The 11,629-nt window shown below is 35.2% G+C and overlaps 2 protein-coding genes across 3 annotated transcripts in view; one reads left to right on the top strand and one right to left on the bottom strand.

The window, feature by feature from the left end:
* Positions 1–499: 499 nt before the first annotated feature.
* On the bottom strand, positions 500–6,875 carry LOC306886943 (dehydrodolichyl diphosphate synthase complex subunit DHDDS-like). Of its 2 annotated transcripts, none has more exons than XM_079444335.1 (9): positions 6,847–6,875; positions 5,700–5,768; positions 5,495–5,611; positions 4,575–4,717; positions 4,372–4,488; positions 3,628–3,729; positions 3,196–3,310; positions 1,895–2,002; positions 500–1,002 (listed from the first exon to the last, which is right to left on the bottom strand). In XM_079444335.1, exons 2-9 carry the CDS (start codon positions 5,760–5,762, stop codon positions 760–762), a joined length of 1,008 nt encoding a protein of 335 aa, XP_079300461.1. In that variant the 5' UTR covers positions 5,763–5,768; positions 6,847–6,875; the 3' UTR covers positions 500–759. The 2 variants fall into 2 exon arrangements, with proteins under 2 accessions (XP_079300461.1, XP_079300462.1); XM_079444336.1 differs by having other exon boundaries at positions 6,605–6,854.
* A 1,324-nt stretch (positions 6,876–8,199) lies between these two features.
* The window catches only part of ago1 (argonaute RISC component 1), a 35,543-nt gene continuing 32,113 nt past the window's right edge, over positions 8,200–11,629 (top strand). The window contains exons 1-2 of the mRNA XM_079445663.1: positions 8,200–8,331; positions 8,439–8,622. Coding sequence (XP_079301789.1) covers positions 8,598–8,622 — 25 coding nt within the window. The 5' untranslated portion in view covers positions 8,200–8,331; positions 8,439–8,597. The remainder of the gene's footprint in view (positions 8,332–8,438; positions 8,623–11,629) is intronic.

Here is an 11,629-nt window from a genome sequence, read left to right as displayed (position 1 = left end):
GACACATTTTCATTCTTCATTGACAGATATTTGTCTTTTTTAAGCATAAATTAACTTTTGTTCAATTTCTCAGAAAAGACTTAATATCTTTATTTTGCCTCCAAGTAAATGCATCTTAATTTAAGAATGTTTAGATATTTTATAGGGGAAAAAGCAAACACACAGAGGAAGATTGTTTTATTTATTTGTGTGTGTGTGTTTATGAATTTAAGACTTTATGCTCTGATTTAAGACATTTTTAGGCCTTAGTTTGTGAAAGGCTGAATTAATACCCTTTTAAGAACCACAGAAACCCTGTATGTATATATCGTATATGCATATATATATGTGTGTGTGTGTGACCCTGGACCACAAAACCAGTCATAAAGGCCCATTTTTCGAAATTGAGATTTATACATTTATATAGTCGCTTTGGATAAAAGCATCAGCTAAATGACTAAAAGTAAGTAAAGTAATTGTTTTTGAGGCTTCAATGAATTGGTCAAACCAGTCCACAAATCTGAGTTTTTAATTATTTTATTTTTAACCAGAAAAATAAAATGACTGAAATTCAAATGAGATCAATCAGATTCAACCTATTGTATTTCGCAGCATCTAGAAAAGAACCCATGGGGTCAATCAATCAAACTGAATTTATTTGAAGATTTAAGATCATTTCTATTTCAATATCAAGCATACATATCCACTGCCCCATAAAACGGGGTAAACATCCTTCCAGATTTAAAGTATTTACAGATCAGTAAATAAAAAAGTTCAATGCTAAGCCATAACAGCCTGGCTGCTTAAATCACTGAAGAAAGTGTCTCTCTTGTGCTGAAGGGCGTTGAGAAAGCAGCGAACCCTCTCCTCTCGGCTGGCGGTGTAGTTCAGCAGTTCTTTCTGTCGACTCTGGGCATCCATGGGCTTTCCATTCCCACGATACTGCAGGAGCTCAGCCACAGAGGTGCGATCCGCTTCCATCTGCTGGAGCGCTTGGCCTTCTCTGTGCAGATCTTGAGCTTTCTGCAACACACAACATGTGCGCTCATGGAAATATGAATGAAACGGCACTTGTGAACGGAATAAAATTCATGTTTGTGCTTTTGCATCTTTACTAAACTTTAAATAAAGTTTGGAACTTCCTAAAAATTGTTTTCAGGAAATCATTTAAGGAAACAATAGTAGTAACATTTACAAAAACGTGCATTAAGCAACAACGGTACATGCTGTAATCCAATATCCTGTGTGTTCGTGTTGAAATGTTCTGAATTAGCATGTTGCATTTTTTTTTTATAATAAGGTCATACTAATCTAAGAAGCATATATGACCATGAATGGTCCAAAAAATATTACAACGTCAATGGGTCTCATTCACTTATAATTGCATGGTATATTTCGTATTGATATGAACAGAAGAACTTCTCATGACGAAAAAATAAATCCAAGTCTGCAATTTGTTTTAATGTTAATAAATTTGCCATATTGTAAATGATTATCAGTGTTTTTAAAATTGATAATAAGAAATGTTTCTTGAGCAGTAAATCAGTATATTAGAATGATTTCTGAAGGATCATGATGTGACACTGAAGTCTGGAGTAATGATGCTGAAAATACAGCTTTGCATGACAGGAATAAATTATATTTTACAATATATTAAAACAGTTATTTCAAATTGTCATTTTAATTCATTTTAAAATATATTCACATAGAAATTTTTTTTTTTAAATGATAATATTTCACTGTGTTACTAATTTACTGTATCTTTGATTAAATAAATGCAGACCCTAAATAAGCAAAAACATTTTTGTATGATTTAGTTTAGTTTAGACCCAGTGTTTCCAGGTAACAATGCAGCAGTTACCTAAATAAGTTGTAAATCACCATAAAACAGGATGACAAAAGAGTTATGGCATACCTGGAGAGATCGATAACTCAGCTGGTACTGCAAAACCGCTTCACATAGATTCCAGAATGAATATTCCGGCCACAGGACCGACTGGAACACTAGACAGGAATATGAGGTCTGTGGAGTATAAGATAATGAAGGAATATGAAAAACATTCATCTCAAAGCTGCAGGGGAACGTAAATATTAAGAGCAATGTGAGCTTAATGCACAATGGACAAGGCAGATATATATCCATAGGACTGCTGCCAGATTTTCAGCTCGCCGCTAGTGTTGATTTGATGGGAAATCTCATTGAAAAAGGCAGTGATGGGAATTATTACAGCTCTTAAAGCAATAGTTCACCCAAAAATGAAAATTTGCTGAAAAATGTACTCACCCTCAGGCCATCCAAGATGTAGATGAGTTCGATTTGGAGAAATGTAGCATTCCTTCACTTGTTCATCAATGAATCCACTGCAGTGAATGGGTGCCGTCAGAATGAGAGTTCAAACAGCTGCTAAAAACATCACAATCCACAAGTAATCCACACCACTCCAGTCCATCAGTCAACATCCTGGGAAGCTACGTGTTTATAAGAAACAAATCCCTCGTTAAGGTGTTTAAACCATTGTTTCTAGCCAAACTATGCGTCCATAAGACATAATTACGCTTCCTCCAGTAAAAAAAAGTCTATCTCCCGTTGTCTCTCACATCAAAATCCACACAAATGTTTGTTTAGAGCTGTTTTGGCTTGTAAACGATGCTTGATCAGTGCAGATTTCTCTCCTGATTCAGACTAAATGACTTTTTCTCTGGAGGAAGCAATATTATGGAAGAATCGTATAATAGCTGGATACTGGAAGCTTAAAGTTAAAAACGTCTTGATGGAATTGTTTATTACAGATATGCAGTTTTTCTCTTCAAATGATGTTAACTGATGGACTGGAGTGGTGTGGATTAGTGTGATGTTTTTATCAGCTGTTTGGACTCTCATTCTGACGGCACCCATTCACTGCAGAGCATCCATTGCTGAGCAAGTGATGCAATGCTACATTTCTCCAAATCTGATGAAGAAACAAACAAACTCATCTACATCTTGGATGGCCTGAGAAGGAGTACATTTTCAGCAATTTTCACTTTTGGGTGAACCATTCATTTATTGGTCTGACTTTATCATATTCGTCAAGAAAGACTAATTGTAATTACATGCAATTACACATTGTTCCACAGTGAATCAAACTATGAATGCCATCTAAACTAAAATTCTGTATGCTTGTGTAAGTGCTGTATTTGTATGGCAAGATATTGACTTAAGAAAGTCTCCATTACCTGCCACAGTAGGAAATCACTAAGACGCACTTCTCCAGACGTACGGATGAGCAGATCGGGGTTTGGAGAATTACTGCTATAGAGACACTCACCGAGGAGCACTTCAGACACATCACTGACACATCACACAGAGAATAATACATTACAGATAATAAAACAGCTGTAATTAGGAGCAAATCCTTTGTTTTCTCACACTATGTGTAGTAGTAGTATGTTTTTATTTAATGCCATGTCATTTTCATGGCAAAAAAATAAAAAGTATAACAAATACAATAAAAACCAGCAAACAAACAAGTTATATTACACAAGATTTTTACATGATAAAAATTCAATTTTGAAGTGAGTTCACTTCATTAAAGAGTTTTCTACATGCATTAAAAGCTGGACAATCCAATAAAATGTTTCTCACACTATGTGAAAAGCACAGTTTACCTGGATTTTATCAGGCCCTGCTCTACTCCCCATGCCATTTCCTTCACTGCATTTGCAATTTCATATCTTGAGGTATATGCAAAGCACACATTCAGAAAACACCTGCATAATCAAACAAGAGAACCGGCCAACAACATAAGAGAAGGATGAACTTCAGCAAATGCATCAGATATACATCATTCTCTAAAACAGAAAGAATGTTTTTTTTTATTATAAACTGCACTTCAAACATTTGGGATCAGTCTTTTTTTTTTTTTTTTTTTTGAAAGAAATTCATAAGGATGCATTAAATTGACCAAAAGTAACAGTGAAGACATTTATAATGTTACCAACGTTTTTTTACTTCAAATAAATGCTGTTCTTTTCTGAAGGATCATGTGACTGCAGACAGGAGTAATGATGCTGAAAATTCAGCTTTGCACCCCAGAAATAAATTACATTTTACAATATATTCAAATCTAAAAAAGAAATTTTTAATTGTAATAATATATCCCATTATTACTGTTTTTACTGTATTTTTGATCAAATAAATGCAGCCTTGGTGAGCAGAAGAGACTTATTTCAAAAACTTCTTTGAAAAAAATCTTGCAGACCTCAAACTTTTGAACAGTGTTGTAAAGAATAGAGTGCAAAGTGTACTTGTTTATAGAGTAGGGCTAGGCAATATTACCAAAAATTATATTAATTTGGAATTTCTAGATAGAAGAAGGTCAAACTAATAAAATAGCATCATGCAGTGCTTACTTGTTGTGTGCTTTAGTTGCCACCACAGATTTGGCAATAAGCTGCTGCAGTTCTGTAGGCAGTAGAGTCAGGTCTCCCAGCACACGAATACACACACCATGCTTCTCCAGATTCTCCCTAGGAATCAGGACAACTTCACATATAGATTGTATAGATATTTAGCCATCAAATAGGTAAACAGATCTTGTGCAGGAGCGGCTTACTGCTCTGTCAGGAGGCGGCTGAACTTCTGTTTGGCCAGCTCCATCAGGCCATCCACTTCCTCCTTGGAGCGCTTGAAGTTCTCAATGCTGAATGCATATACAGTCACCTCGTGAATGCCCAGGTTTAGGCACCAACGGAGCGTCTATGTGAGTTTAAACATTGTATATTAATAGATTGAGCGTACATATACACTGTTCAAAAGTTTGAGGTCTGTACGTTTTTTTTGGAGGGAAAAAATTACTAGTTTTATTCAGCAAGGATGCATTAATTTGATCAAAAGTGTCAGTCCAGACATTTATATTGTTACAAAAGATTTATTTTCCAAATGAAAGCTGTTCTTTTGAACTTTCTATTCATCAAAGAATCCTGAAAAATAAAATATATCATGGTTTCCATAAAAATATGAAGCAGCACAACTGTTCTGATAATAATCAGAAATGTTTCTTGAGCAGCAAATCAGCATATTAGAATTATTTCTGAAGATCATGTGACACTGAAGACTGGAGTAATGATGCTGAAAATACAGCTGCAGATCACAGGAATAAATTACATTTTGCAATATATTCACACAGAAAATTATTTTTTAAAATTGCAATATTTTTTTCACAATATTACTGTTTTTAACTGTATTTTTGATCAAATAAACACAGCCTTGGTGAGCAAAAGAGACTTCTTTCAAAAACATTACAAACATTTTACAGACCCCAAACTTTTGAATAGTAATGCAATACAATTTAAAGACCAATGAGAAAACACAAAATTCATTAAAATATTTGAAAACAGTTTATCCATTGATATAACTGACAGAAAAGGGAACACTTAACACTTCTGTTGATCAGTCAAGCAGTCAAATTGGTAAAATATTGTTCAATTAATCCATCTGGCTGGTATATCAGTCTGTTATTATCTGCATACTCACCTCTGCCAGTTTCTCAAAACCCTGCGAGTGACCCTCCTGCCTCTCCACATGTGCCTTTTGGGCGAAACGCCTGTTACCATCCATGATAAAGGCCACATGTTTGGGCATAGGCCCTGCCTGGGATAGAAAAAGAAAAGAGTTTAAGAAAGTCATTAAGGTGTTAGATCATTGTTTCAGTTCAATTTACAGATCCTCTGAAAAGCACCTTTAGGATGTTGGCAGAGAGCCTTTCTAAAAAGGATAGTTGGCGCTCTCGAATCCACGACATGACTTTCTGTGAAGAAAAAAAAAAGAGTTACTGCTACAAAATGCATAGTAATGGCAAGGATTTTTGAGAAATGGTTAAAACACATCTTGAACCATAAAGAGGCACTTATTTTAATCAATTATTTATTCATTGCAATTGTAGTAATCTTCAACTATTTATATTATTTAGTCATTTAGCAGATTTATCCAAAGCGACTTAGAAGCGATCAAAACCAACAAAAGAGCAACGATATGACAAGTCTGGGTTAGCCTAACGCAGAAAACGATAGAATATAGAAAAAAGACACCTATATAGTGTGTGTGTGTTTTATAACAAACAAGTAGATAAAATAGAAAAAAAGAAAGCTAGTGTTAGTTTTACAAGAAAAGCTAGCAGTTAGAGAATAAATATGCAATTGATAGAGGGTCAAATGTGTGTTGTTGTTGTTTTTTTTAATAAAAAGAAGATAAAACTAGAATAGAGAGTACTAGAGTTAGAGATGGAAGAGATGAATAGAATTACAGTAATGATTAAACGATGTCTATAGAGCAGGGTGGTAGACAGCTAATTAAAAATGTATATAATAAAGTTAAATAAAAGTAGAATTGCTGGATCTAAATGAACACTTACAAATATATACATATTTATTTCCTCAATTTAAATTACCCAGGTCAAATTGAAGTCTGCTTCAATGCAAGTTGATAGATTTTTAATAACTGACAGAAACAAAATGTATAATGACAGTTTACCTGAAATTGTCCTCATGAGATTAATTATGTATTAAAATATCATAAATCTCAATCTCTTTTGATAACATGAATAGGAAAAAATATATTAATATTATTATATTAAACCTTACCGACCTAAACACACAGCCAGCTGTAACCACATCAGTAAATAAACATATTAAATCTGAATATTTTAATAAAGACATGATTGGAAGGAGGCACGAGAGCGCGCATACTATCCTAAATATCACATCATTACGATCTTAAAATAGACTGTCACTGTAATGTCATTCATTAAAAGGAGGCTTTCATTCAAAGTTTGATTTAAAGCGTTAATACGCTGCTTTTTAATAAATCATAATAAAGCTCCAACTCACTGCCTCTCTGTAGGATGACGCCTTCTTCTTCCTCTGACAGGAAATGACGACACGCGACGGCAAACGCCAAAATAAAATAGTTATTCGACCAATGCAAAACCTCCCTGAAATTTAAACCGTGTTTAAACTAGTAATATGAATAAAAAATATGTTGTGTTATTTTATTTTTATTTTTAAATGCAAAAAACTGTGAGGGGTGTGCTTTGCTTTTTTTTTTTTTGATAAAAAATTCATATAAACAAAAAAGGGCTAAACATAAAGAAATGTACATTTGTATATGAAAACACGTTTGTTTGTTTAAAATAATTTAGTAGGGACAATTCAACTAGATTTTTTTTAAAATGATCATACAATGTTGTCTTAGTGTGTTTACATTTGAGATATTTTAACAATAGATATGGTAACAATTTACTATAGTTCTTTTATTCTATTTAGCATACAATCGTGTGATTTGTTGCAAGACCAAGGTTACAAAAAAGATGGGAAATTAACTTTTTAATGTTTATATTATTATAAATAGTGGCTGGTTAACGTTTTTTTTTTTTTTTTTTTCTTTCTGAATGCATTTTGAACTAAATCGTCCAATAAATAAATACATGTTATAAGTCTTAGTATTTTACTTGTCTGTACTGAAGTCTAAATATTATGGAGGGCCAAATTACTCAAAATTAAATAAATGCTGAAATATATAAATAAATCGTTAAATACATAATTAAATGACTAAATACATAAATAAATAAATATTCATTAATTCTTTCTTTCTTTCAATCATTTGTTTGTTTGTTTAAATAATTTATTTTCATTTAATTTTATTTTCAGGGTTATGTGCCGACAACCGTAATCCTGAAAATGAAATGTGAAGGAAATAAATGAATTAATTAATTATTGATTTTTTTATGCATTTATGTATATAATTATTTAAATGTGTATTTAATGATACAATTATGTATTTAAAATTTTATTTACATATTTCAACATTTATTTAATGATTTAATTTTGAGTAAGTTGGCCCTCCATACTAAATATATGAGCATTACACATTTTAATTGCACAGAATAAACAGTTTGTTTTAAATCTAAAATTGTATTTATAATTACGCATATAATAACTATACATTTAATATGTTCGCAAAAATTAAAAGTATAAATCATATTCAAGCCAATACTAATTCTGATATATCTCACGCAATCCATGTAGTGCATTAAATAAGTTCAGTTTCGCACGCGCCGCTAGACTGAAATAAAAAGGAGTCCAGCATGTAGCCTAGTATATAGCGCGTAGTATGCAGTATGCTTGTAGTCTAAATGAATGAATTGGGATTTTCAAGCGCACACTAGAGGGCGAGCACAAAACAGACGAGCTACAGTCAAGAATCTCAGCAGTGGGAGGAGGAGGAGGAGAAGAAGAAGAAGAAGGGTTCTCGGTCTGTGGGGGGTGACGGAGGGGTCGAGCGTTTTTGTTCCGCTGGTGGATCCTGCTTAAACGGTGAGCAGGAGGCACAACAACCCAAACCAGAGCAGCCCGACTCGGAAAGAGCCTGGAGGAGCGGGTCGTTACGGATCGGAACTAAGGCGCTTTTGTTTCTCTCTCAGCTCCTGCGGGTTTGGGGGCTCCAGCAGCGGCGGCGGAGACGATCCCGCTCGCCCAGGGAAGGAGGCTGGAAGTCGGGGACGCTTCCAGCCTGCAGGGCCGGGCGCCGTGGCGATTGAGCATCCGGAATTTGGTGAACCCTTTGGGGCTCAGTGGATGGGATGGAGCCGGGACCATCTGGCGCTGGTGGGTTCGGGATCTTATAAGTTGTTTCGAATGTTCGAATGTTTCCGCGGGATGTTATTGCTACACATTGTATCATTTCATAAGGATACATTGTAACATTCCACAAGAACCATTGTAACAGTCTTTTAGAATGTTCACTACTAGGTGAGACCTGGAAGTTAATGTAAAGGTGTACGATAGTTTATATGTGCTTAAGGGGAAAATAATGCAGGGAATCAGGGAGATTGTCCCAGGTCAGGGGTCGTGGGAAGACATGAGGTTGAAGCCCCCCTTCAGCAGATGCAGCAGGGGAAAGTGACCCCCAGGGGTCTTTATTGATCCTGTTAAAATGGGGTTCAGTCCAATGTTACCAATTTCACTTCCATTAACAGTATAAATGCACGAGACTGCGGCATACGACCAGATAAATGATTTATATTAGGAGAGATAAAAGCTGCCTGCCTGCTGCTGTGGGTTTTGGGAATATGATTTGATTTAATTTTACAAACATTTAGTGGATAAATTATGAACTGTTTCAAAGGATGCCTATAAAGCAGATAAAGAAAAGTGTCAGTTTGACCTAAAGTTGCATGGTTAAAATAATTTCTGATCATGGAAAATAAGAAAACATGTAAAAGTCTTGTAAAAAAAAATAATCATGCTCATTGTTTTTGTTCCATTTCACAATTTTTGATGTTAAAGTGTTTACTTGTAGATCAGACCTTCAGATGTAAATCTGAGCTCGACAACATTTACAAATTAACTTTTTTTTTTACATTGAATTGTTTGTTTGAGCATCACAACACTGAAGCATTGACTCAACCAGTGCTGTGAGTTTGGGGCGGGACTATCTGTTGCTCTGACCAATGGCGGATGGGCAAGATTGTTTGAGAAACCTGTTTGAAACCATTATTATTTTTGCAGACTTTCGCTTTTTTACAAACAAATGTTTTCTGAGGCACTTTTGTCATTTTGATAGCTCTCTTTTAGTTACTTACTGTCAGTAGTTTTGGTTGCGTACAGTATGTATCTCAGACACCCTGGCCATGAAAAGCCCACATTGCTCGAGCAAAACGTGTTGATGTAGTTGTTTGTGTGACTCTGAGGGTGGCCTTTATTAATGAGTGGCAAGGGAAGGGTCACGGGGGCTGTGCACCGGCCAGGTGGCGTCTCTGTGGATCTTGCACACTTCAGTGCGTTATGCTCTTGAGCCCTCAATAGCAGGACATCTGGGACTCCAGACCAAAATATTGGTTCTGTTCCTCTGTCACAGTTCTGCCCACTCCTGCTTTCCTTATGGACAGCAGGGCTGATATATAACAAAATGGGTTTTGCAGCCTTTTGATGACATTTAATATATCCTTATATTTATGCATTTGTTCTGAAATGGCTTAAAGAGAGGCGAGAAGAATTGGAATTTTGTTAAAAATCAATGTTTCCTCTGCTTGACAGTAGATATTGCATCATTTGATATTAAATAATAAATCTGTCCACATGTTGTAAATTTTTTCAGTAGCAGTTTACAATAAGGTCTTATTAGTTAATGCATTAACTAACAACAATCAATATATTTTACAGCATTTATTAACTTTGTTAAATGTTAATATATTATATATGTAATATACAAAATAAGTATAAAAATGTTTGTTAGTTCACATTATGAATGTTAACTGATATAACTTTGATCTTAAAAATGTTACTAAGATTAACTAGATTAATAAATGCTGTAGAGATATTTTTTTAGTTCAATGTTGACTAATGTAGTTAGCTTATGTTAACAAATGACACATTATTGTAAAGTGCTACAGATTTTTAAACGAATAAATGTGAAATTCCATGTAGAAACATCCATTTAAATCTTTGAGCATTAATGCAAAAGTCAGAGTTTTGAATTGATTCATTGAAATGAACAGTATGAACTAATGCAAAGAAATAAATCAAGTTCTAACAAGTTTAAATTGCATTAAAATAGTTGTGAGTTTTACAATAACTTGATATCCCTATCAAAATAATTGCACATATATTGTAAATGTTGAATTTATTTGGCAGAAGAATCAGATATAGAGCTGGACTACAGCCTTTAGTAAATGTAATGGGCAAATATGTTATGTACACATCTATAAATAGCTATCGATCTATATGTATGTATATCTATCAGCCAGCCCTAACAGAGAGCCGCCATTGTTTACTGGTTTCTTGAGATCTGGCTCCATTTCTAGCCATCTGCCACTGCCTGCATTCGCTCTGCTGTAGGAACATAGAGTTTGCCATTGATCAAGACTTAGCAGAGTATATATCCTGCAGAAAAAAGCGTACAAGAGTTCTCCGAAGCACTTCTCTTAAATCATAGGCGAGCTGTAAAGCGGGCCGTGTAGGATAAGATTGATGACCTTGTCTCGGCGTAATGTCGAGGTACTCGTTGACACTATACGATGAATAAGGCCAAGGTCCAGCTTTCCCAAAACCCCCACGTATCCCTGGTCTCCTGATCTCCATGACAATGTGTGTTGCTGTGCGGTTGCTATGGAGAGGCTGGGAATGTTTTGGGGCCCCTGTATTTGTGTGTGCTGATGTGGAGGCGAGGGGGGCTCCTCTGATCTGGCTCCCCCTGTTCGGGAAGGAGGGCAGCTGGGGTCTTTGTTATGATGGAGGGAGTGTTCTTCATGGGCAGAGAGGTTAAAGGCGTCAATACTTTAGACTAGTGCTTCCTTCACAACTAGTTTTGGTTCGGGATGCAGATTTTACTTTGAGCAACAAAACTGGTTATTAAAATGTTGGCGTGTGTGATTTCTGTTTTCAAACACGTCTCCCATTGGTGGAATGTTGTTGTGTTGGGCTGGTTGATATACTCAAACAAATCTGGTTTGAAACTGTGTCAACTTAAGAGTGATTTACTTATAACTATCTGTTGGGATAGATCTATTGGGATAGAATAAAGTAACATGGGGGGGGGGGGTTATCCTATATCAATTAAAAAAAGAGCACGGAAAAGTGTTGAAGGTACCATTATCTACACAGACCCAACTAT

The sequence above is a fragment of the Barbus barbus genome (genome assembly GCF_936440315.1).
Source record: "Barbus barbus genome assembly, chromosome: 21".
Lineage (NCBI taxonomy): Eukaryota > Metazoa > Chordata > Actinopteri > Cypriniformes > Cyprinidae > Barbus > Barbus barbus.
This window is presented reverse-complemented; position numbering and strand designations above follow the sequence as displayed.